The sequence below is a fragment of the Drosophila nasuta genome, chromosome 3 (assembly GCF_023558535.2).
Source record: "Drosophila nasuta strain 15112-1781.00 chromosome 3, ASM2355853v1, whole genome shotgun sequence".
Taxonomy (NCBI): Eukaryota; Metazoa; Arthropoda; class Insecta; order Diptera; family Drosophilidae; genus Drosophila; species Drosophila nasuta.
Window position 1 is genome coordinate 1,393,142 of NC_083457.1, and position 22,719 is coordinate 1,415,860.

General features: G+C 40.7%; 11 protein-coding genes across 11 annotated transcripts; 8 read left to right on the forward strand and 3 right to left on the reverse strand.

Annotated features, from left to right (window-relative positions):
* Nucleotides 1–24: 24 nt before the first annotated feature.
* On the forward strand, nucleotides 25–1,760 carry LOC132793691 (tektin-2-like). Its single transcript, XM_060803725.1, has 3 exons — nucleotides 25–324; nucleotides 469–900; nucleotides 959–1,760. The coding sequence occupies exons 1-3, from the start codon at nucleotides 113–115 to the stop codon at nucleotides 1,614–1,616; spliced, it is 1,302 nt and encodes a 433-aa protein (XP_060659708.1). The 5' UTR covers nucleotides 25–112; the 3' UTR covers nucleotides 1,617–1,760.
* Nucleotides 1,761–2,110: 350 nt separating this feature from the next.
* Nucleotides 2,111–3,623, forward strand: LOC132792988 (tektin-B1-like). Its single transcript, XM_060802543.1, is given in 4 exon segments — nucleotides 2,111–2,322; nucleotides 2,324–2,418; nucleotides 2,476–2,907; nucleotides 2,956–3,623. Coding segments are annotated over 4 exon segments (1,296 nt in total). The 5' UTR covers nucleotides 2,111–2,205; the 3' UTR covers nucleotides 3,608–3,623.
* Nucleotides 3,624–4,062: 439 nt separating this feature from the next.
* On the forward strand, nucleotides 4,063–5,660 carry LOC132789416 (tektin-B1). Its single transcript, XM_060797418.1, has 3 exons — nucleotides 4,063–4,383; nucleotides 4,437–4,868; nucleotides 4,923–5,660. The coding sequence occupies exons 1-3, from the start codon at nucleotides 4,172–4,174 to the stop codon at nucleotides 5,578–5,580; spliced, it is 1,302 nt and encodes a 433-aa protein (XP_060653401.1). The 5' UTR covers nucleotides 4,063–4,171; the 3' UTR covers nucleotides 5,581–5,660.
* A 152-nt stretch (nucleotides 5,661–5,812) lies between these two features.
* On the reverse strand, nucleotides 5,813–7,976 carry LOC132789415 (protein arginine N-methyltransferase 7-like). Its single transcript, XM_060797417.1, has 3 exons — nucleotides 6,565–7,976; nucleotides 6,352–6,503; nucleotides 5,813–6,290 (listed from the first exon to the last, which is right to left on the reverse strand). The coding sequence occupies exons 1-3, from the start codon at nucleotides 7,954–7,956 to the stop codon at nucleotides 6,008–6,010; spliced, it is 1,827 nt and encodes a 608-aa protein (XP_060653400.1). The 5' UTR covers nucleotides 7,957–7,976; the 3' UTR covers nucleotides 5,813–6,007.
* A 7-nt stretch (nucleotides 7,977–7,983) lies between these two features.
* LOC132793002 (tektin-B1-like) lies at nucleotides 7,984–8,517 on the forward strand. The gene has a single exon (XM_060802560.1). The coding sequence runs from the start codon at nucleotides 7,984–7,986 to the stop codon at nucleotides 8,515–8,517; it is 534 nt and encodes a 177-aa protein (XP_060658543.1).
* Nucleotides 8,518–8,765: 248 nt separating this feature from the next.
* Nucleotides 8,766–11,375, reverse strand: LOC132789414 (protein arginine N-methyltransferase 7-like). The gene is given in 6 exon segments (XM_060797416.1): nucleotides 8,766–9,036; nucleotides 9,038–9,230; nucleotides 9,292–9,443; nucleotides 9,505–9,731; nucleotides 9,734–11,222; nucleotides 11,301–11,375. Coding segments are annotated over 5 exon segments (2,112 nt in total). The 5' UTR covers nucleotides 11,184–11,222; nucleotides 11,301–11,375; the 3' UTR covers nucleotides 8,766–8,946.
* Nucleotides 11,376–11,571: 196 nt separating this feature from the next.
* Nucleotides 11,572–13,946, forward strand: LOC132792054 (angiopoietin-related protein 6-like). The gene is made up of 5 exons (XM_060801269.1): nucleotides 11,572–11,973; nucleotides 12,027–12,439; nucleotides 12,714–13,002; nucleotides 13,060–13,659; nucleotides 13,724–13,946. The coding sequence occupies exons 3-5, from the start codon at nucleotides 12,815–12,817 to the stop codon at nucleotides 13,839–13,841; spliced, it is 906 nt and encodes a 301-aa protein (XP_060657252.1). The 5' UTR covers nucleotides 11,572–11,973; nucleotides 12,027–12,439; nucleotides 12,714–12,814; the 3' UTR covers nucleotides 13,842–13,946.
* A 76-nt stretch (nucleotides 13,947–14,022) lies between these two features.
* On the forward strand, nucleotides 14,023–15,219 carry LOC132792053 (ficolin-2-like). Its single transcript, XM_060801267.1, has 3 exons — nucleotides 14,023–14,289; nucleotides 14,349–14,951; nucleotides 15,006–15,219. The coding sequence occupies exons 1-3, from the start codon at nucleotides 14,099–14,101 to the stop codon at nucleotides 15,124–15,126; spliced, it is 915 nt and encodes a 304-aa protein (XP_060657250.1). The 5' UTR covers nucleotides 14,023–14,098; the 3' UTR covers nucleotides 15,127–15,219.
* Nucleotides 15,220–15,222: 3 nt separating this feature from the next.
* Nucleotides 15,223–16,359, forward strand: LOC132792052 (putative gustatory receptor 59b). Its single transcript, XM_060801266.1, is given in 3 exon segments — nucleotides 15,223–15,813; nucleotides 15,815–16,220; nucleotides 16,275–16,359. Coding segments are annotated over 3 exon segments (1,038 nt in total). The 3' UTR covers nucleotides 16,316–16,359.
* A 3,583-nt stretch (nucleotides 16,360–19,942) lies between these two features.
* LOC132793012 (neuropeptide-like protein 31) lies at nucleotides 19,943–20,236 on the reverse strand. Its single transcript, XM_060802596.1, has one exon. It carries the CDS (start codon nucleotides 20,234–20,236, stop codon nucleotides 19,943–19,945), a length of 294 nt encoding a protein of 97 aa, XP_060658579.1.
* A 664-nt stretch (nucleotides 20,237–20,900) lies between these two features.
* On the forward strand, nucleotides 20,901–21,674 carry LOC132793006 (uncharacterized). Its single transcript, XM_060802563.1, has one exon. The coding sequence runs from the start codon at nucleotides 21,009–21,011 to the stop codon at nucleotides 21,546–21,548; it is 540 nt and encodes a 179-aa protein (XP_060658546.1). The 5' UTR covers nucleotides 20,901–21,008; the 3' UTR covers nucleotides 21,549–21,674.
* Nucleotides 21,675–22,719: the final 1,045 nt, after the last annotated feature.

Sequence of the window (22,719 nt, forward strand, 5' to 3'; positions counted from 1 at the left end):
AATATTTAGAGATCACGTAGTCTAGTAAAACTACAATTCAAAAACATTCAAAGACACTAGTACAAAATAATACTATCATACATAAACAAACTAACAAAACATTTTTCAAAAAATGTCTTTTCATTTGGCGGTATCCTTGGAAAAGCCAGTACAGCATTTGGCATTAAGTGACTGGCAGGCCCGAGTGGATCGACTTCGAAATGTGGCCAATGCCCGTCGAGCTGATGCATTCACCATGCGCAACACATCTCGCATGCTTCGCAATGAATCCCAAATCGAGGGCGACTGGGCAAATTATCTATCTAACGAGTCGCTGACTAATCGGTAAGTTAAACTGCTATGCTTACAAGCTGGTAAACTTATTTATATTGAAAAATATTGGAAAAACGTTTTGTTGAGTTCATGGAATAAATTGAAACAATTGTTTTTTTTTAAGAATTGCTAGTTACGTTTTTTTTTTTTTTGCAGTATTGGTGAGCTGGATAAATGGCGTGATCTAATCGCCAAGGCATTTGGGCGCCTTGAGTTGGAGATTGAGGCATTACGAGAGGAAAAGAAAGCTGCAGAGAGTGAGCTGGACTCCCAAATACGTCCTTTGTCTGTAATTAGCAAAGTTATGTCTATACGCGATGGACGTGTAATCCCAGAGATAACTCATGATTCTCCGGAGACAGAAACGAAAAATGAACTCTTCATATTGGAGAATAATCAGCGATTGCTAGTCGATCTTTGTCAAAAGGCATGGGAGAAGTTGGTACGCCTTGAAGAGGTGCGCTTTAAGATTAACCGAGAGCTTAAAGACAAACAGGATACGGAGGATACCGAAAGCGCATTACTAGCAATGAATCGCAATTCAACCAATATATCCTATAAGCCAGATCCGTTGCGTAATCCCAGAGAGTAAGACAATCTTGTATTGAATTCAATATGTAAAACGACTTATCTTTATTTGTTTTAGGTGTTGTTCATACGAGCATTGGCTGGAGCATGCGAAGAATATAAAGCAACTGGCCGAAAATGAATTGGCTGAGACATCCGCTATAAGGAATGCAATGATTGTTTGTCGCCAGAAGTCACGTGATCTATTGGAAGCTCAACGTGCACGCACTGAATATGCCTTTCGAAAGCGTATTTTTTTGACGCAGCAGGCCAAGAATGAGTTGGAATGGCAACAACTTAAGTTGAGGGAGGAAATTAAGAATCTCACGTGCGAGATTCAGTCGCTTGAAGACGCTTTACAGAGCAAGACTGGTATGCTCAAGTTAGCGGAGACTCGTCTTGAGACGCGAGCAATGCGTTGCGTTACTGAGTTGTGCTTAGATGAACCACATCATTTGCTATGCAATGAGGTGGAGAAATTACGTGAAATTCAACGATGTCTTATGAACAAAATTGATGATGCGAAGGCCAACTTGAATCTTCTTTCGGATCATGCGAAAAAGGTTGACGACGACTTGGAGAATAAGAAGCAATCGCTCCAGACAGACTTTGAAGCTCTTCAGCTCCATGAAACACTTAATGAAGAAGAATTCGCTGTTCTGAAGGATCACAATCCCTGTGAACAGACCGATCGTAATGTAGAACTAACACGTGTAGTTTTGGATCCCCGCAAGTGATTCGTTTCATTGGATGGAGAGTAAAATATGAATGAAAGCGCTGCAGATTTTAACAAAAGCATTTTCACTTCAGTTTCTCACCTTATTCACACTAATATTATATATAGTATTCTACATAGAGAAATATAGCATCTTTAAAAATCATCCAAACATGTTTTTAAACTAAAAGTAACAACAATAAAATGAACTTATATTTAAAAAAAATATAGAATAGAAGGTATTAAATTTAAAGAATCTTGCAAATCCCTAGAACTCAAGTGGGTTTTACCTGTAGAATTTACTATAATACACTTTGTAAATAAGACATTTATATTAGTAAAACACGAAGTAGCCAATTTAAAGCTCATTGTGACGCTAAAAATAAGTCTATTGTTTGTATATTAATTCAGGCAATATTAAAAACACTGTATCCGACTATAGTTAGGTATATTCGATTTTCGTGTTGATCTAGTATCCATGGCATTAAACAACGACAGATTCTACAGATAAAACTCTGAAATTTGTATCAGTCCCAATTGTGAATCACATATGAGAACACACATTCCACATAAACTAATATTAATTTACTCAATCAAGATACATAATTATCATGGCTTCCCAATCGGTGGTAACTATGGAGAAGCCTATGGCTCATATTTCACTGACAGATTGGAATGCCCGTGTAGCCCGACTTGGCAATGTCGCCGATGCGCGTTGCGCAGACACTTTTTACCATTCGAAATACATCACGTACACTCATTAATGAGACACGAATCGAGAGCACGTGGGCAAACAAAGAATCGAATGATGCACTAACTGATCGGTAATCATAAATTCTTTAATATTGGGTCATTCATCCTAATATTTGATATATTTCCAGCATAGATGAGTTGGAATTCTGGCGAAAGATAATTGCCAAAACGTTTGAACGTTTAGAGAATGAGATTGAATCGCTTAAGCAAGAGAAGATTAAAACGGAGCGTGTATTGGATACACTGGGAGCACCTATAGCACTCATAGGCGAGACACTGAGCAAGCGCGACTGTCGCCTTGGTGCTGAGCTGACATACGATGAACCTGACACTGAGATCAAAAATGAGCTGTATGTATTGGAGAACAATCAAAGATTGTTGTCAGATCGTTGCCGTAACGCTTGGGAGAAACTGAATCGCCTTCAGGATGTGAGTGAGAAGATTCGCATGGAGATCGAGGACAAAGTAGAGGCGAAAAATACGGACAGCAAGCAACTGGCACTTGATCGTAGTTCAACAAAAATATCGTACAAACCAGACTCGCAACGTAATCCCCAAAAGTAAGAACTGAACCCCTGAATGACAACATTTAATCAAACTCTTAACAGTGCAAGCACATATGAAGCATGGTTGGAGAATGCGAAGAACATTAAGCAGCTGGCCAAGAACGAACTGGCAGACACCGCGGTCATAAGGGAGTCATTATTTGTATGTCGGGAGAAGGCTCGAAGCATACTGAATGCCCAACAGGAGCGTACTGAATATAGCTTGCGGAAGCGAATATTCGAGACCAAGCGGGCGCGCAATGAGCTGGAGTGGCAGAAGGTCAAGATGAAGGAGGAAATGGAGAGAGCAGTATGCTCCATGGACAACTTGGAGGCCGTATTACGGGAGAAGAGCGCAGATCTGAAGCTTGCCGAGACACGCCTGGAGAATCGTGCACTGCGGAGGGGCAGAGAGCTTTGTCTGGATTATGCTCAAGCAATTCTCCATCAAGAGGTGGAAAAGTTACGTGAAATGCAACGATGCCTTCGGGAGAAACTGGAAGAGTCACAGGCAAACTATAATCTCTTAACGAGTCATGCTCAAAAAGTCGATATAGATCTGGAGAATAAAAGCCAATCGCTGAATGCTGATACACGAGCTCTTGAGTTAAGACTGCGGCTCAAAGAGGAAGAAATTGGAATGATGGCTTTCAATCCAAGTGCTCACACTGATCGAAACATTGAATTACTGCATATGGAGAATATTCCAAAGTGATATATACATTTCTTTTTATATATATTTATTTATATTTCTGTAAAATTTAATTATAATTTTTCCATTGAAATATATGTAATTTTAGGATAATAAGAATTAAATTCTTTCTTGTTCTTTGTTTGCTTAGATTAGTTTCTAAAGTAAATATTTATTTTCCTCTGTTTATTATTGTTTATTGATCTTGGTGTCTATCTAAAGAAAAGATAGCTGTTTCTCACTTTTTTTTTTAATTTTTAAAAGTTTAATAAAAAGAAGTAATTGTATGATATATTAAATAGGACTTTCATAAATCATTCACTATCATTTCCTATTCATAGGGCAAGAAAATCAATTACGGACAATGGCTACAATTGGAGGCGATGTCCTTGACAATGGCGCTAAGGCGACACCTTGGTGATCTAGTAGCCATCGTATAAACAAACTCGTTTTCCAATGTGCTGAAATTGGAAAATGTTCATCAGTTGCTGTTGTGATTTAAAGTAGTTAACACAAATTTTGTGAAAAAACCTTAAGTTTATCAGTTCCATATACCTTAAAGTGTGATAAACCAACAAAAAAACAAAAATGGCCTTCCAATCGGTGGTGACAATGGAGAAGCCTCTGCAGCATATCTCGCTGGCTGATTGGAATGCTCGAGTGATTGGTTTGCGGAATGTGGCGGATGCTCGTCGAGCTGATGCATTCGCTCTACGCCATTCATCGCGAACTCTTCGCAATGAGACTCGCATTGAGAGTGATTGGGCGAGCATTGAGACTAACGATGCTCTGGCTGATCGGTAAGTATTAACTAATACAATCTCAGTAAGTATATACTAGCATACCTTTGCAGCATTATTGAGCTGAACAATTGGCGTCAGATTATTGAGAGAACCTTTAAGCGCATCGAGGACGAAATCCATGCCCTGCAAGAGGAGAAGGATATTACGGAACGGGAGTTGGCGGCACTCTCGGCTCCAATTGCAGTTATAAGTGAGGTATTAACAATGCGAGATAGTCGCTTTGGTTCCGAAATGACTTATGATGAGCCCGATACGGAGGTTAAGAATGAACTGCGTATTTTGGAGAATAATCAGCGATTGCTCGCGGAACGTTGCCAAAAGGCCTGGGCGAAGCTTACTCGTTTGGAGGAGGTGCGTTTCAAGATTGGTATGGAGATCGAGAACAAAGTGGAGGCCGTCGATCTTGATAATGTTCAACTGGCACTGGATCGAAATTCTGCTGGAATATCTTACAAGCCCGATCCCATGCGCAATCCTAAAAAGTGAGTTAGAACTTGTCATGATAATTTCAATGTAATTTATATGTGAATTTGCAGCTCTTGCTCTTATGAATCGTGGCTGGAGCATGTTAAGAACATTAAGCAACTGGCGGAGAACGAGTTGGCAGATACCTCTGCCATTCGGGAAGCCTTATTTGTATGCCGTGAGAAGGCCCGGAATATGTTGCAGGCACAGCAGGAGCGTGCTGAGCATAGCATTCGTAAACGCATCTTCGAGACGCAGCGGGCACGCAATGAACTCGAATGGCAAAAGCTTAAGATGAAGGAGGAAATGGAGAGTGCTGTGTGTGAGATCAAGTCGCTGGAGGAATCGTTGCGCGACAAGTCAAACTTATTGAAGTTGGCCGAGACGCGTCTTGAGAATCGGGCTCAACGCAGTGGCAAGGAGCTGTGTCTGGATCATGCACATGATGTGCTCTGTCAGGAGGTGGAGAAGTTGCGTGAGATCCGTCGTTGTCTTAAGGAGAAAATCGATGACGCCAAGGCCAACTTTAATTTGCTCTCGGATCATGCACAAAAAATCGACACGGATCTGGAGAACAAGCAGCATTCGTTGATGACGGACATACGTGCCTTGGATTTGCGCACGCGTCTCAAGGGCGGTGAGTTTGGTCTGAAGACGAGCAATCCAAGTGGCCAGACCGAGCGCAATATTATGCTTACCCACATGGAGCAGGAAATTCCGAAACCATAGACTGATGCAAAACTAAAGAAATTCTTCGCCTTGACTAAATTCCTGTGTATAAACTATAAATACAGCTTTTATTATTCTTATTCGTGGATTTCATTAATTAATTTGTGATCTTCCAATGGTTGTCATAATACTGTTGCTAAGCTCCATTTTCTAGAAAGGTTGTACGATCTAGGCGATTTTAAGCCAAGTAGCTATTGAATGCTTCCCATTCGTTTTATTGGATTGGAATAAGCAAAAAGTGTCGAAAGTGACCTAATAGATTGTAAATCTGTTGTGATAAATTTAATTTAGTATTCACTCAATCGTTTAGACTTAATTCTGAAGCAGATATTTTTATTTAATTTTTCCTAATGAACGCTTTTAGCGAAATCGTTAAAGCTCAAGTCCCTCTGAGGCAGATTTGTAAGCAGAATATAAACTTATGTGTTTATTCTTTTTTTTCATGGATGGCATTAAGCGAAAATGTAAAGCTCAGATCTCCCAAAAGAGGCTTGAAGGTGGTGCTCCATTCTAAACGTTTTTTACCATCTGTCGTCGTTGATTCCGTTTGATTGATGAAGTGCACTCCTTGGCGGACAAACATGTCCCATTTGACAAATTCACCGGGTACAACTGGCTCAATAGGTCCCGTGCTTACGACGGATTTTGGACTGTTGTTGGCAACCAGTTGCCAATCTACCCACAATGCAATCCCGTTGCACGGGCCAGCTCTGCAAAATATAGACAAAATTATGACTTTCCATAGAGGTGTGTTTGCTTAGGGCTGCTTACGCCGACAGAGCCAGTTGACCCTGTTTCTGTTGTTCCAAGCCAAAGTTGGCAAAGTCAATGCTGAGGATTTCCTGTGGCTGGGCAAGAGCACGACATGGATATTCCCAAAGAGGCTGCGCCTCTACTAACGCAAGCGCCTCCTCCGCCGATTGCTATAATATAAAGGAAATTGGTTTACAGCTTCATTCTCTGGGAATATTACAAAGTGCTTACCTGCACCATGTTATCGAAGAGTTTCAGATCGAAACCTTCACAACTAACGATGGGCGCGCGTATCTTGTGCAGATCGAGAAATTCCACAGGCAGGGCATAAATGCGAGCTGCGCATGGTGATATTTTCACTGCAGGCGGCAGCTTCTCCAGCAGCTCAAGTAACAATGTGCCAAAGTAAAAGTTATCCCAGGGCAAAATAGCATTGAGGAAGTAAGGCTCGGCAAAAATATGTGTCAAGTTGGCCAGATCCTTGGCTTCCAATTCTTTTATGCTATTCAGAAACGTAACATTCGTGAGCTGGTTGTGCTTGGTGATGGATTCAAGCAGCCGACGCGAGAAGCGGTGCGGCTCCAGGCAACGCACAGTTGCAGCACCTAATGCCGCACCTGCGAGTCCCAACAGACAACCATCGCCCAACACAAGTAGGTGGACAGGTTCCGTCTTGGCATCTAATAATGCCTCTTCCAAATAGCTCAGGTAGCGTTTGTTCCGCGTACCCTGATTTAGCTGCCCAATGCGACTCCGTGTGTAGGTCATGTGCAGGTCACAGCTGCAGCTGTGTCGAGCCACAGGCTTCGTTCGCTTCGCTTGACCCTTGTGCGCATCGAACCACAGTGAGTACTCGTCGTGGTAGCAGCTCAGCCAGAAGGGCTCGGTTGCGTCAGGCATCTGCAGAGGCTTAGGTATGTAGTATATGGCCTGCATCCAGTGATCCCGCCAAGGCACGACATTGGCGACAGGTCGCTCCTTGTCGACGCAATTTAATTGCAGTTGCTTCAGTTCAGGATGAGCCCAGTATGGAGCACAGCTAAGCAGTATTTCACCATCATTGTCCATGTCAATTTCCCACCAGTAGAAGACTAATTCAATTGTGCCTGGCGCACACAGCTCCACGCGTAAGACGTTTTCACGCTGCAATTTCCGCTCTTGCTTGCGCTGGAAGTCAAATTTAAAAATCTCTACGGGCTTGCTGAGTGCTCGAAAAGAATGGGACGGCAACTGGGATAGCTGGACATCATGAAGAGCCGCTTCGCCGCTACACTGAGCAAGTTGAGCCGGCGGACGCAACAGTATGTCGCCGTCAAGGTTGGCCAATATCTTCAGGCTGTTCCACTGAGCCGCTAAAGGAGATTGCGCCACTTGGGCGTAGCATGTAGCACGCGCAGGAATGCAGACGGCATCCTCGGTAAGCAGGTGATGGTGTGCATGATTGTAGATGCCAATGGCACCCTCTCCAATCAGTTCAGTATCCAGCAGCTCGGCCACAAGCAAATTGGCTTTATGCGGCATATCCACACCAATCTCAATGTCCGTGGAACGCTTGCGTATGAGTCGCACTTGCTCCGCCGCATTGGCTGTGAATATTCGCGCAGCACAATTCGCCATGGGCATGAATGCCTCACAGGCTGTTACCGGAATATGTTGCAGGCACAGCAGGAGCGTGCTGAGCATAGCATTCGTAAACGCATCTTCGAGACGCAGCGGGCACGCAATGAACTCGAATGGCAAAAGCTTAAGATGAAGGAGGAAATGGAGAGTGCTGTGTGTGAGATCAAGTCGCTGGAGGAATCGTTGCGCGACAAGTCAAACTTATTGAAGTTGGCCGAGACGCGTCTTGAGAATCGGGCTCAACGCAGTGGCAAGGAGCTGTGTCTGGATCATGCACATGATGTGCTCTGTCAGGAGGTGGAGAAGTTGCGTGAGATTCGTCGTTGTCTTAAGGAGAAAATCGATGACGCCAAGGCCAACTTTAATTTGCTCTCGGATCATGCACAAAAAATCGACACGGATCTGGAGAACAAGCAGCATTCGTTGATGACGGACATACGTGCCTTGGATTTGCGCACGCGTCTCAAGGGCGGTGAGTTTGGTCTGAAGACGAGCAATCCAAGTGGCCAGACCGAGCGCAATATTATGCTTACCCACATGGAGCAGGAAATTCCGAAACCATAGACTGATGCAAAACTAAAGAAATTCTTCGCCTTGACTAAATTCCTGTGTAGAAACTATAAATACAGCTTTTATTATTCTTATTCGTGGATTTCATTAATTAATTTGTGATCTTCCAATGGTTGTCATAATACTGTTGCTAAGCTCCATTTTCTAGAAAGGTTGTACGATCTAGGCGATTTTTAAGCCAAGTAGCTATTGAATGCTTCCCATTCGTTTTATTGGATTGGAATAAGCAAAAAAGTGTCGAAAGTGACCTAATAGATTGTAAATCTGTTGTGATAAATTTAATTTAGTATTCACTCAATCGTTTAGACTTAATTCTGAAGCAGATATTTTTATTTAATTTTTCCTAATGAACGCTTTTAGCGAAATCGTTAAAGCTCAAGTCCCTCTGAGGCAGATTTGTAAGCAGAATATAAACTTATGTGTTTATTCTTTTTTTTCATGGATGGCATTAAGCGAAAATGTAAAGCTCAGATCTCCCAAAAGAGGCTTGAAGGTGGTGCTCCATTCTAAACGTTTTTTTACCATCTGTCGTCGTTGATTCCGTTTGATTGATGAAGTGCACTCCTTGGCGGACAAACATGTCCCATTTGACAAATTCACCGGGTACAACTGGCTCAATAGGTCCCGTGCTTACGACGGATTTTGGACTGTTGTTGGCAACCAGTTGCCAATCTACCCACAATGCAATCCCGTTGCACGGGCCAGCTCTGCAAAATATAGACAAAATTATGACTTTCCATAGAGGTGTGTTTGCTTAGGGCTGCTTACGCCGACAGAGCCAGTTGACCCTGTTTCTGTTGTTCCAAGCCAAAGTTGGCAAAGTCAATGCTGAGGATTTCCTGTGGCTGGGCAAGAGCACGACATGGATATTCCCAAAGAGGCTGCGCCTCTACTAACGCAAGCGCCTCCTCCGCCGATTGCTATAATATAAAGGAAATTGGTTTACAGCTTCATTCTCTGGGAATATTACAAAGTGCTTACCTGCACCATGTTATCGAAGAGTTTCAGATCGAAACCTTCACAACTAACGATGGGCGCGCGTATCTTGTGCAGATCGAGAAATTCCACAGGCAGGGCATAAATGCGAGCTGCGCATGGTGATATTTTCACTGCAGGCGGCAGCTTCTCCAGCAGCTCAAGTAACAATGTGCCAAAGTAAAAGTTATCCCAGGGCAAAATAGCATTGAGGAAGTAAGGCTCGGCAAAATATGTGTCAAGTTGGCCAGATCCTTGGCTTCCAATTCTTTTATGCTATTCAGAAACGTAACATTCGTGAGCTGGTTGTGCTTGGTGATGGATTCAAGCAGCCGACGCGAGAAGCGGTGCGGCTCCAGGCAACGCACAGTTGCAGCACCTAATGCCGCACCTGCGAGTCCCAACAGACAACCATCGCCCAACACAAGTAGGTGGACAGGTTCCGTCTTGGCATCTAATAATGCCTCTTCCAAATAGCTCAGGTAGCGTTTGTTCCGCGTACCCTGATTTAGCTGCCCAATGCGACTCCGTGTGTAGGTCATGTGCAGGTCACAGCTGCAGCTGTGTCGAGCCACAGGCTTCGTTCGCTTCGCTTGACCCTTGTGCGCATCGAACCACAGTGAGTACTCGTCGTGGTAGCAGCTCAGCCAGAAGGGCTCGGTTGCGTCAGGCATCTGCAGAGGCTTAGGTATGTAGTATATGGCCTGCATCCAGTGATCCCGCCAAGGCACGACATTGGCGACAGGTCGCTCCTTGTCGACGCAATTTAATTGCAGTTGCTTCAGTTCAGGATGAGCCCAGTATGGAGCACAGCTAAGCAGTATTTCACCATCATTGTCCATGTCAATTTCCCACCAGTAGAAGACTAATTCAATTGTGCCTGGCGCACACAGCTCCACGCGTAAGACGTTTTCACGCTGCAATTTCCGCTCTTGCTTGCGCTGGAAGTCAAATTTAAAAATCTCTACGGGCTTGCTGAGTGCTCGAAAAGAATGGGACGGCAACTGGGATAGCTGGACATCATGAAGAGCCGCTTCGCCGCTACACTGAGCAAGTTGAGCCGGCGGACGCAACAGTATGTCGCCGTCAAGGTTGGCCAATATCTTCAGGCTGTTCCACTGAGCCGCTAAAGGAGATTGCGCCACTTGGGCGTAGCATGTAGCACGCGCAGGAATGCAGACGGCATCCTCGGTAAGCAGGTGATGGTGTGCATGATTGTAGATGCCAATGGCACCCTCTCCAATCAGTTCAGTATCCAGCAGCTCGGCCACAAGCAAATTGGCTTTATGCGGCATATCCACACCAATCTCAATGTCCGTGGAACGCTTGCGTATGAGTCGCACTTGCTCCGCCGCATTGGCTGTGAATATTCGCGCAGCACAATTCGCCATGGGCATGAATGCCTCACAGGCTGTTACGGTGTCGGCGCCCGCTCGCAGGGCCATCATAGACAGAATTCCGGTGCCGGTGCCAATGTCAAGCACGTGGACTGGTTTGCCGGCTTGACGCATTGCTGCGATGGTTTTTCGTAGAGCTGCATCGTACTTCTGGTTACGTTCCCAATCGTGCAGCATGTCGCCAAATCCAGCGTTTGCCACCTCCTGGTGGTAATCATAGTCATCGCCACGCTCCTGCCATGTGTTTTGGCCCGTCATCGGGTTGAGAACTTGCGAGAAGCTGGCCATTAATCGAGTGCGTTGATGCGAAAGTAAGCGGAATACTGCCTGCATTAAGAAATAATGAATACCTTTAGAGTGTATTACATGCGCCCATTTGAATGTAATTGAATTTATGTCACGCACAAGATAGGTCCGAATTTATTTGATTCTACATATGGATTCACTGATTGTTGATATGTTATTAACAGTGCCGCTAAGAAAACAAGTCATTTACAGCAATCGATATAACAATCGATATGTAATCGATAGTCAGATTTGTGGTATTTTAGGAGTACCATAGCTTATCGACGGTCTGGCAGCACTCCACAAAATCGTTACGATTTAAAAAACAAAACACATCAAATACGTTACAAATTAAATTGTATTACATAAATTGAATGACAAAAAATATGTTCAATAGAAATACAGACTTGTTTCAATTTATTTAATTATGTTTCTAAATATTGTGAAAAAATCAAAATAATTTACCAAATTTAAGCAGTTAATATTTGTTGTTGTTTGGTAAAATCAAGCTGTGAAGATAATATTTGAAGTATTGATTCTAATTCTGGCCAGTGCATATTTACGATATCAAATCTATACAAATAGAACTGTTCCGGAAAATTGAACTGTTCGCAGAATGATATAGTGAAAAGAGGCGACCTGTCAAGAAAAGTTACTAAAAAAAAATATAACTATAGTCCTGCCATCTACTCATGAAAAATACTGATTTAATGAAATTCATATTAAATTTTATTAATTGTCAAGTCGCTTTTATTTATACAATATGATCCTATAGTATATCCTTATCCTTATAGTATGTTAATTACGATTGCTAAAACTAAAAACTAAAACTAAATTTAATAATAGTTCGATAGCTTAAAACTGCTGATCAAGTCGACGGCGTACCCCAGACATCACTTTTGCTCGGTGTTGTAGTCTCAAATGTCTCATTTCTGGAATGCGTAAGATAGGTGTCTGCGATTGAAAGTTGTACTGATCTTCGTTTTTGACATAAGTCGAGTTGATGATGCGTGGAGCGGAACAGTAATCGGAACTACAAGCAAGTCTGTTTACCGAAACTGGCGTCTTCATCAGAGTTGAATTCTTTCTGCCTTGTTTAACCATATACTCCAGAAGTGCAACGATCAATATAGTCAGTGCAAGGAAACAGACTATTTTCAAAGATAGCAACGAAATGTATCCGAACATGTTTACGCTTTGAAGTTCCAAAAGTGAATGTCCTTATTATCGAATACTTCGTCCTTTTATATTATATTCAGGTAAGTTATATTGCTTAAGGTGGAACGGATGTAACAGGTAGGCAGAAATGGATTGTTTACCAAAATATTAATCCCTTTGTTTTTGTTAAGAAAAGGTCAATATCATAAAATGTTAATCCTTTTGTTTTGATTGTTATTTACCTTCCTAACATTAATTGAAAACATATTTTACAGCCACTTGAGCACTAAATTGTATATTATTTGATACAATCATTGAGATGTTTACTACAAATTCTCAGAGATTACAATAATTAGATTAATACAATTTCGTTAGGTTCATTTCGTCTCTCGGAATGCTGATAAGTTGTTGCTATAAATGAATTGGTTTATACGCGCATTTCTTCAGTCTGTTATAATTCATGACCCAGTGATGAAATGTTTGTGAAAATTGCAAGCATAATTTTAATACTGAATTTTTCAGTACTTAAGTGTGAAGAAGAACAAGTGCACACATTAGAAAAACTGGGTACTTTAAAAATAAAATATGGCAACACCACGGAAATAATTTTTCAAATTAAAGATCCAAGTATCAAGTTGTTGCAATCTCAGATCGAAGTTCTGCAGTGAGTATTTAAAAACTTACTATTTTGTGTATCAAGACTCAATTACATACGTTTCAGAGCTGAACAAATTAAAATGTTTGCCGAACTCAACGCAAAAATTGACAAAATATCTACAATCAACTTAGAAAAGACAAATTTTGCCAACAGCTGTGCGGAAGCAACTTCACTGAGTCGTCGGAGTGGCGTCTATCAAATCCGAATACCCGATTACAGTCCATATCCGTTTATGGTCAGCTGTGACGAGGATGCCAACGGCGGAGGATGGATAATTGTGTTGCGACGTGAAGACGGAAGTGTCAACTTTTATAGGAACTGGAAAGACTATAAGCAAGGATTTGGAAATATGAACGGCGAATTCTTCATAGGCTTGGAAAAATTGCATATGCTGACTAAAGAACAGGATCAAGAATTGCTTTTTCTTATGGAGAATTCGAAGGGCGAAACAAAATTTGCAAAATATGATCAAATTGCGATTAGTAGCGAGAAGAACTTGTATGCTTTACAAACATTGGGCGAATATTCTGGAGACGCTGGTGACTCTTTCTCAGGGCAAATGAGTTACAATTTTTCAGCTCGGGATCGAGATAACGATGTATATACTGGAAATTGTGCTCTTGAATATCGAGGTGGCTGGTGGTACAATAAATGTCATGGCAGGTTCGTTTCCTTAAATAAATTTCTATACAGCTTAGACAATATTCTATTTTGATAAATTTTTTAGTAATCTAATGGGCATATATAATGAGACGACCTATGGAAAAGGAGTTATGTGGAACACATTTTCGGGCTTAAATGATTCATTAAAAATGGCCAAAATGATGATAAGGCCGCGGAGATAATAATAAAGTCAATCGAAGTCAAATCAATATATTACTAAATAAATGGATTGTACTACTGCTTCTGTATTATATATGGAACATCAATAAACAACACTGTTTGAAAGATTTCAGAGGGGATTTTATTCTCAGAGAATACATTTCTTATCAGCACGATTACTTTGAAATAAAATCGCCGGCTTTAAGCTGAGATTATTTAGTCGTGTTTGGCTTGGTGTTTGACAGTCATTTAAAAACAATATTTGATTAGCGTTGAAATAATGCTGAGATTGTCAATTATTTGCATAGTTTTATTCATTTATGTAACAATTGTAATATGCGATGTAGAATACATACCGAATCTCGATAAATTGGGAAACTTGACAATAAAATATGGTAACACAACCGAAATTCGTTTTCATTTAAAAGACCCCAGCAATATTTTGGTGCAATCGCAACTCGATCTGATACGGTGAGTATTCGAAATATTCGATTTGTATTTAAACATATTATAAATTTGTCAATATATAGATTGGAACAAATTCGACAAGGCGCATTGCTCGATCAACTCTTGGAGAAGTTTCACCAGTTGACTAGCCTAGAGTACCAAGAGTTTCCTGGTAGCTGTGCAGAGGCGACAGCTCTGAATCGTAATTCAGGTATCTACCAGATTCGTATTCCCGATTACAGTTTGCATCCGTTTATTGTCAGTTGCGATGAGGATTCGCATGGCGGTGGATGGACAATTGTGCTGCATCGTCAAGATGGAAGTGTGGACTTCTTTCTTTTTTGGAAGCAATATAAAAATGGGTTCGGTAACGTAAAAGGCGAGTTCTTTATAGGGCTAGAAAAGCTGTATGCCATGACTAAAGAGCTGAACCAGGAACTGATCATAGTCATGGAAGATGTGAAGGGAGAGAAGAGGTATGCGAAATACAATCGATTTGCGATTGACAGTGAAGCGAATCAATATGCCTTGAAAGTGTTGGGCGAATATTCCGGAGATGCGGGAGATTCATTGAGTGCCCATGTAAATCACAAGTTTACAACCCAAGATCGCGATAACGATGGTCATAAAGACAATTGTGCAAAGATGTTTACAGGCGCCTGGTGGTATGCCAGCTGCCACACAAGGTGAGTTGTCATTATTATCAATTTATAAATGTAAAATAATATTGTATTCGACAGCAATCTGATGGGGAAGTACAATGACAGCACTTTCGGAAAGGGCATCAATTGGCTGGCTTTCACGACTCACACGGCCTCCTTGAAGCATGTACAAATGATGATAAGACCAAAAAGGTCGTGAAATACAATAGTGTACTTTTCAACACTATGCATAAATAAATGAATACATCACATTTCGTCAGGTGATGAAACACCTTAGATAAAAGCTCATTAGGTAATGAAGGTTTCCCTGTGTGGAGCGTATTTAGTATTGTTTCGCAGGCCGTTGAAGATGGGCAAACTACAGCTATTGCAGTGGTACCATAACTACGCGTTAGTGCTTGGAGTAACCTCGCACAGACTGGTGACCGGAAGAGTGCAGCAATCATGGCTGACCCGTTTGTATTCGGTGGTGGCAAATGTTTTCATATTGATAGCGCTGCCTGGAATGTTCTGGCTATCGGTGGAGTACATAAGGCAAACAAATTGGTTCCCGAATCTAATACCATTCACCAGCTATATACTCTACTCGGTGTCGTACGCAGCTATATCCTATACGATACTCTCACGCCGCTGGCGGGACTGTGCTCTAGTGGAACTGGAGAGCATTGTGTGCAAAATCAATAGGCAACATCCACATCATGTGGATCGCTGTTTGGAATATATTTTCTACTTGAAGTTGGCAACAATGATACTCTTGACACTGATCGGCATGGTCATGTGTTTAATGATTCCCAATGAGCACAGATGGAATATCCTGCTCATCACATTTATATTTCAGAATGCCATGAATATTCCACCTGTGGCCACCTATCGCTACTTTTTTAGCTCTCTGGTATATTGCTTCCTCATATCAATCGATCAATCGCCGTCTGAACGAACTTGTGAATGCCTTCGAATCCAGATTACCCAAGCGCGGGGAGCGCGAGGAATTGTTCCGCTTGTGGTCGATGCATGCGGTGCTTGGACGATGTACTTTGAAGATCAACAAGGTGTATGAATTCCTCATGCTGGCCGCTCGATTCGATTTTGCGACATTCTGTGTGATATACGGGTATTGGGGAATGCTCTTTGCGTTTGCCGTCGACACTCCTATTTATGCGATCATGTTTGGATGCTTTAACTACTGGATTCGTTTTTTGGACTTTTATCTACTGGATGCTATGTGCGATCTGACAATTCAATATCAAAACAATCCATATCATGGAGTCTCCGAGGGGACATTGGTTCAAAGAGGTATTATATATGACTATCACATTGGCCTCTGCTAATTTAAGTTTTCTTTCACAGTTGAATTATTACTTATTATATACGAAATCATCGAAATTTGAAATATCAGTTTGTGGTCTTTACACAGTAAATCGCAGTCGCTGGTTTCAAATGCTCGGCTCTCTCACGACATTCACTTTATTTCTGCTGCAATTTCATTTGATTTTAAAAGATAAATTCACACTGTAGACAAAAGGGTATTTCGAGTCGCATTTTCAATTGGCTTTAATAAACTACATTTATTTGATTATTCGTGCGGTGATTCAAAATTTTGTCCATTCCATTGACAACGGGACTTCTTTAATAGTTTTCCATAGAAGGCCAAATGAAGGGAAATGCCAAGAAATTGATCACGTTTTTGCTTTGCCATTGTGTTATTTATTTTGTTTTCTTGTTCGCGTTTGCATCGCATACAAGCACATTACACATACATACAAACTCGTACAATCTACAATAACAATAAAAGGCAAGAAGAGCACTGCAGAAGCCAATAATTCCTGTTCGATAATTTCCAAATGAATGCGTTCCGCAAATAAATTTTCCTTTGACAGCAGCAGCAAAGCGTTGAAATTTTAAAACGAAATCACGTTTTGCTGTTGCATACTTTTTGGCGTATGCACATCTGCTCAACAACATGCGTACGTGAGAAAAGTTACGTTATATACACACTCACACACACATACTCACACTAACTTATAAACTTATTTATATTTTACATACATAGTATAGTATTTTCTGAATGTTCGCTTGCTTCCGTCGGGTTGGGCAGAGGTGTTGCATAGATAAAATCAAATAAAATAAATCAAAACATAATTTTTGCGCAGCAAATTCGTGTCTACAAATCTAATTCCTTTCGTTGGCGAACGTGTTAAATTTATTGCGATTTATACGGTTTTCCATTTATGATTGCCATTCTATGTTTATCTGTATAAACTGATAAAATATCCTTTTTTGTAGCTTAGTTTTTGTGATTTTGAAATTATGAGAGAGGCTTTGTTGTTGCTGGTAAACAAGTAGACACTAAGTAGAAGGCTGCAAACAAATGAAAATGTAGTTAAATCCATTTAAATTAGCATTCACATGTCAACACAATTATGTTGGATAACAACGGCAACGATTTATGTGCACGTGAAGAGTGCCCAAGTTACATAATGCCAAACTGCTCTCCCTTGTGTCCGTCCCTCCAGCACTCACACAGACAGACAGACGGACAGGCAGACACATTCGTAGTCACACTCGCATAAGCACGTAGCAGAATGCGGAGTTGTTGGGCGGTAGGAGGTGGTAGGCGTGGCCCGGAGCTTGGCAATTGTCAAAATTGCCGCCATAATTCACGTGTTGCCAGCAACAGAGACAGCAACAACACAGCTCACTGTGAATTGAATTGAAGCAAATGCTCAAAATGCAAATTACGCAATGATTTACATTTCGATTGACATATTTTAGGCGAACTGTTTGCAGTACATACTCGTATTATCTCTTCGATACCCCCTCCCCACCCTCTGGCAGTTCCACCCTTTCCTTGTTGGCCCACGGCCGTAATTCAAAAATACATCTTCAACCAATCCCCAAAATTGATGTCAATGATGTGCGTTGACAGGGCACGTCAGTCGGCCAAAGTCTTGTCGTTTCATCCTTTTGGTAATACTTCAATTGCAGTAACAAAAGAGTACTATAACTCCGTCTAACATAAGCCAGCTTAATCGTCATTGTCTTGAAAGTACACAATGAGAAAAAGCAAGTACTTTTGTTTTTGAATCAAGAATTGCAGTATCAAAACTTCAGAGAGACTGAAAATTCTATATTCAAGAGGTTTCTAAAAATTCTTGATTTAAAAATGTTGGGATAATTTTAAAACATTGTTCTTTAATTTAAAGTTCTGAAACTAAATACTTTTATTTATTTACTTATTTTTGTATATTAGCGTTTTAGCTTGTGTGATTCAAGCTCGGAGTTCTACATTCAAGAACTTTCATAAAATTGTTTATTTAAAAATGTTGGGATAATTTTATCACATTGTTCTTTAATTTAAAATTCAAAGCAAAATTTTTTTTTTTGTATATGAGCGTTTGCTACTTTAAAACATGTTTATATTATATGTATTTAGTTGTGACATATTTTAGTGTGCAATATTCGTTACAATGTTTGAAGTTATATTTATATCCGAACCGAATAAATATTTAAGCTTCAGAATTTATGTCCAAATATTGTAGGATAGGAATTAACACATTCGCTGTGCATCAATTCACAATTTCTCGAATTTTTGAATTTTTTGTTTTTATATTTATAGGAATAAATTATACTTATTTCAATCAGAATTAAGCTTGTATGCATTAAAGAACGACATAAGTAGTCTTCACTTAAAATACATACATTTTCCGGTTTTTAGATTTTTTCGTTCGTTTATACTTTTAAGAACGGTTTGTCTAAAAATTATAAAGCCTAAGCATGAATCGTTCTGAACAAATTCGAGACGGGATTGATTTAAGAATTTAATTTTATAGAACGCGTTATTGCTGAGCATACTCCTTATGCGTTTAAATTTTCCTTATATGTTACTATATATATTATATTACCTGGACAACCCTGAGCTGACAGTCGTTATTAGACAGGTTCTCGTAAAATGGCGCAAGATGCGTTATATTATATTATGATTTTCAATGGCGAACAGCATGAAAAAGACACTTGAGAATGTCCAGAGCCAAAGTAAAAATGCATGGCGACACAATGGCACAATGCACCTGCAATGACAACGCAGCAAACATTTTTCATGAATCGTTTTCTGGAAAGTGTGGGGTTGGTGAGCCACAAACAAAGACTGCGAGCCAACCGAGTGTGGTCATCAATGCAACTTGGAGTCAAGCACAAGAGCATGCTGAATGGCCTGACTTGCATTTTGTGGCAACTCCTCGGCCTTAGCCTCAACCTCAGCCTCAGTCTCAGACACGGTCTCGGCACGTAAATTCAATGATAACAATACAGCGAGCAACGTGATGAAGGCTGCATGCTGGACCTGGTTGAGCTTTGCAAACTTTGCCCACCAAATACAATAAGGAATGACAGGCCCAAAAAACTTTTAATGATGCCGCAAAGTCGTTGAACCAAACTGCTGTCTGGCATTGCCAAGAACCAGATGAATTCGTAAGACCGATGCCTTGAAGTAATCAGAGAAATGTACACACACTACTATGTATGTGTACAACACTTTTCTTACACACACACACACACACACAATAAAGAGTAATGTGCTGGTTGCGAGTCCCCTGCTGCTTGCCTCTCACCACTTGGAAATATGTGTCAACTGTACCCTGGTGCTCCAGTTCCACAAGGACCAGGAGCAGGAGCAAAGTGAAAGTTTATTTGGGGGCCGACGCGCACTGCACTAAAAGTTTGATGTTTCTTTTTTTTTGCCTTAAAATGTTGTGTGGCTTGTTCTTGGCAAGTTGCTCAGTAAATGCACACAACACTCCCACACACACACACACACTCAGTGGCAGCTGTTTTGTTTTCAAGTGCAAAACTTGACACCAACTTATGACGAAATTCCATTCCATTAGCTGCCTCACCAAAAAGAATGCAGCCAACTGGCAAGTACTTAAGACAGGCGAACACCAAAGTTTTTTAAGCTAAAATTATTATTTTATTTAGCCGACTTAAAGTAAAGTATTGACTACTAGAGTAAAAAGCTATTAGCGGCCATAGAAGCCACCACCGCCTGCAGATGCTGAGGCTGAGGCACTTGCACTGGCACCACCGAATCCACCACCGTATCCACCGGGATAACCGCCGTAGCCGCCTGGATATCCTCCATATCCTCCTGGATAACCGCCATAGCCGCCGTAGCCGCCGGGGAAACCGCCAAAGCCGCCAAAGCCATGATGACGATGATGACCAAATCCGCCACCAAATCCAAACTGTGGCCGTGCCTCAATCAGGCAGAAGAGCGCGAAGATCACAACAACGAATACCAAAGTAGCTCGCATCTTGACTTGAGTTCCGTTCACAATGAGTTTGATTTCGAAATGTGCGTGCTCGCTTTAGATACTGCCTATTTTATATAGAAACTTCTAGTCTGGTTGCAAACAGAACTGGATCTGCGATGACGATAATCGTCATCACCATCATTATCATCATCGTTATGATGACGCTTTGAAGTGTGTACGAATTTCGTTCTTTATAATTAATGGATGTAGGCCCCCTTAGGCGAACCGGTTACAGGTTAAGATTTTCGCTCTTCGCTACTTCGGCATCGATGGGGGAATTTTTGGGGAATCACTTTGTCTGCCGCTCTGTCTTCTTTCTTCTTGTTATAATATATTCAACTGCGTTTTGCTTTTTTTTTTTTTTTGGTTATCACATTGGCAGAGTTAGGTACCTATATATATTTGTAAACAAATGTTAATAAACTCATCCATCTGGTTTCTATTTGAATCAAATTTGTATTTTGATAACTTCTCCTGACAAATTGTGACTTGTTCGCGATTGTTTATTTTATTTACTCAAAGGTCAACAATTTTAAAGATAATCACACGTATTTTTTCTAAATTATGCTAAAGCATGTGACAATGTTTGTATTTCATTTTGTGATGATAACATGTTGTGATGTCATGGGTTTTACGTCGAATAGTTGCCCGATGATTCAATAAAGAAAATAAACATGTGATTAAGTAAGCAAAGTTAAATAGCTCAGATATTAAAATGATCAAGCAATAGAATTTGTCAACAACAAAATTTTTAGTTTTACGTGTACTAACCATGCCCAGAAGAAGAAATTATGATCAGCGAATGGCCGCAGGCCGTTGTGATGCTTCGGTCAAGCGCACCTGGAACATGATCTGCAGTGGAGAATATCCCGAAGACATGACCGACAAGTACGGCGGATATTTATTGAATGATGGCGAACCCTACAGCGTATTCAGCATGGAAAAGAAACAAACACATTATTTGATTTTCTTTCGCAGTGAAACGATTGCCAACTGCAAAACTCTGGAGTTTGTTAATTCTACGTTTTTCCGCTGCTTCGGAGGTGTGGGAAAACCGAAACCTCTCAGCTATCCCCGTAGTAAATTGTCGTGCGTCAACTATTCCTTTCGGATGACAGATGAATTGGTCTCCTATTGCACCACCAGATATTTACCGAGTAATGAGTTTTCGGCCATTTTGTATGCCGAGTATGAAGAAAAAGTTAAGGATAATGCTAGGGAACATAACTGTAGCTCATTCTTGAATATGAACGTTTGGCTGCTCTTAGTAATAGTTATAATCTCATTGTTTGTCATAATTCGATTGAGATAATAGTGGGGCAGCATGTATGTAACCAGAGTATGTAATCAACAGAACAAAACAGATAGTAAACAATAATTTAATTGAACGATGTAACCAGAGTATGTAATAAACAGATAAACAGAAGATATACAATAATTTAATTAAACGCATTAACTGCTTTATAGTAATTGTTGCTGATACATAGAAATGAGTAGGAATTATTTAATATCTGCATAATAAGTAATATTTACAGTCTCCCAATTGACTTCATATTTTGCCAGTACGCGAGTCAACTCAGGGTGCCATCGTCGTGGTGCACATTTAACATAAATGGTTCTTTTACAGTCACAAATCTCATCACCCTCGTCATAACATTGGTCTGGGCTCAAGAAGCTGTCAAGAGGGCTGCGGCTGCGCCTCGGATCGTCTTTCATCTGACAGGACAGAAGCCAACAGAACAGAACAGAACAGAAGTGGCCCTTGTCAAGATGTTTCCCGTGGCATCACAACAAACATATGTATCTACTTATGTGTATGAGTGTGTGTGGGTGCTCATTCATCTGTTTTGATGTGTATGAATAATTACTTTTTAACAGACGCAAAATTATCACCTAATTATAGAGATTTGTGTGAAATGCGCCATATAAGTGAGCATTTGGCTGTGTTTTAAAGTCATAATTATGTTGGATTCAATAGGATTCAATCTGTAAATGGAATATATAGTATTTTCCTATATCTAGATATTCTCAGCGATTTGCAGTTGCATTTTATAAAATTTATAAACTGTCAAGCTACGACTGAAATAGATATGCGAACTCGGACAAAACGTCCTGTTTGCCCTGGAATTTCTGCCTGACATTTGATTTGACAGTTTTTATTCTCTCTCTCTCTCTCGTACTCTCTCTCTCTCTCTTGTTATGTGTGCAACGTATGTGGGTTTGTATTTTTCCCTTACGCAAAGGAGTTCATTTACTTTTGGACACGAGATACTTTAGAAGGCGGTTATTTACTTTGTTCAGCGAAAGAGCTAAGGTGACGTGGTTCCTAACGTGGTTCCTTTTTTATTAATTTTCTGTATCTAAATTGTGTATAAACCTTGGAATGCATTTTCTTTGGAAATGTTAGGTAAATAATTAAATTGTGTATTGATTTCTAAATTTTAAGAAAATTCAACAGGAAAAGAAAACTTGTAGGCATACCA

Coding starts and splice junctions, on each gene's coding strand:
- LOC132792054 (XM_060801269.1), top strand. CDS start 12,815: ATGTTTGTGAAAATTGCAAGCATAATTTTAATACTGAATTTTTCAGTA. Junction 13,003..13,059: donor TCTCAGATCGAAGTTCTGCA/GTGAGTATTTAA, acceptor CATACGTTTCAG/AGCTGAACAAATTAAAATGT. Junction 13,660..13,723: donor TACAATAAATGTCATGGCAG/GTTCGTTTCCTT, acceptor TAAATTTTTTAG/TAATCTAATGGGCATATATA.
- LOC132789416 (XM_060797418.1), top strand. CDS start 4,172: ATGGCCTTCCAATCGGTGGTGACAATGGAGAAGCCTCTGCAGCATATC. Junction 4,384..4,436: donor AACGATGCTCTGGCTGATCG/GTAAGTATTAAC, acceptor ATACCTTTGCAG/CATTATTGAGCTGAACAATT. Junction 4,869..4,922: donor CCCATGCGCAATCCTAAAAA/GTGAGTTAGAAC, acceptor GTGAATTTGCAG/CTCTTGCTCTTATGAATCGT.
- LOC132793012 (XM_060802596.1), bottom strand. CDS start 20,236: ATGCGAGCTACTTTGGTATTCGTTGTTGTGATCTTCGCGCTCTTCTGC.
- LOC132792053 (XM_060801267.1), top strand. CDS start 14,099: ATGCTGAGATTGTCAATTATTTGCATAGTTTTATTCATTTATGTAACA. Junction 14,290..14,348: donor TCGCAACTCGATCTGATACG/GTGAGTATTCGA, acceptor GTCAATATATAG/ATTGGAACAAATTCGACAAG. Junction 14,952..15,005: donor TATGCCAGCTGCCACACAAG/GTGAGTTGTCAT, acceptor TGTATTCGACAG/CAATCTGATGGGGAAGTACA.
- LOC132793006 (XM_060802563.1), top strand. CDS start 21,009: ATGCCCAGAAGAAGAAATTATGATCAGCGAATGGCCGCAGGCCGTTGT.
- LOC132793002 (XM_060802560.1), top strand. CDS start 7,984: ATGTTGCAGGCACAGCAGGAGCGTGCTGAGCATAGCATTCGTAAACGC.
- LOC132793691 (XM_060803725.1), top strand. CDS start 113: ATGTCTTTTCATTTGGCGGTATCCTTGGAAAAGCCAGTACAGCATTTG. Junction 325..468: donor AACGAGTCGCTGACTAATCG/GTAAGTTAAACT, acceptor TTTTTTTTGCAG/TATTGGTGAGCTGGATAAAT. Junction 901..958: donor CCGTTGCGTAATCCCAGAGA/GTAAGACAATCT, acceptor TATTTGTTTTAG/GTGTTGTTCATACGAGCATT.
- LOC132789415 (XM_060797417.1), bottom strand. CDS start 7,956: ATGCCCATGGCGAATTGTGCTGCGCGAATATTCACAGCCAATGCGGCG. Junction 6,504..6,564: donor TCTTCGATAACATGGTGCAG/GTAAGCACTTTG, acceptor TTTATATTATAG/CAATCGGCGGAGGAGGCGCT. Junction 6,291..6,351: donor GGTCAACTGGCTCTGTCGGC/GTAAGCAGCCCT, acceptor TATATTTTGCAG/AGCTGGCCCGTGCAACGGGA.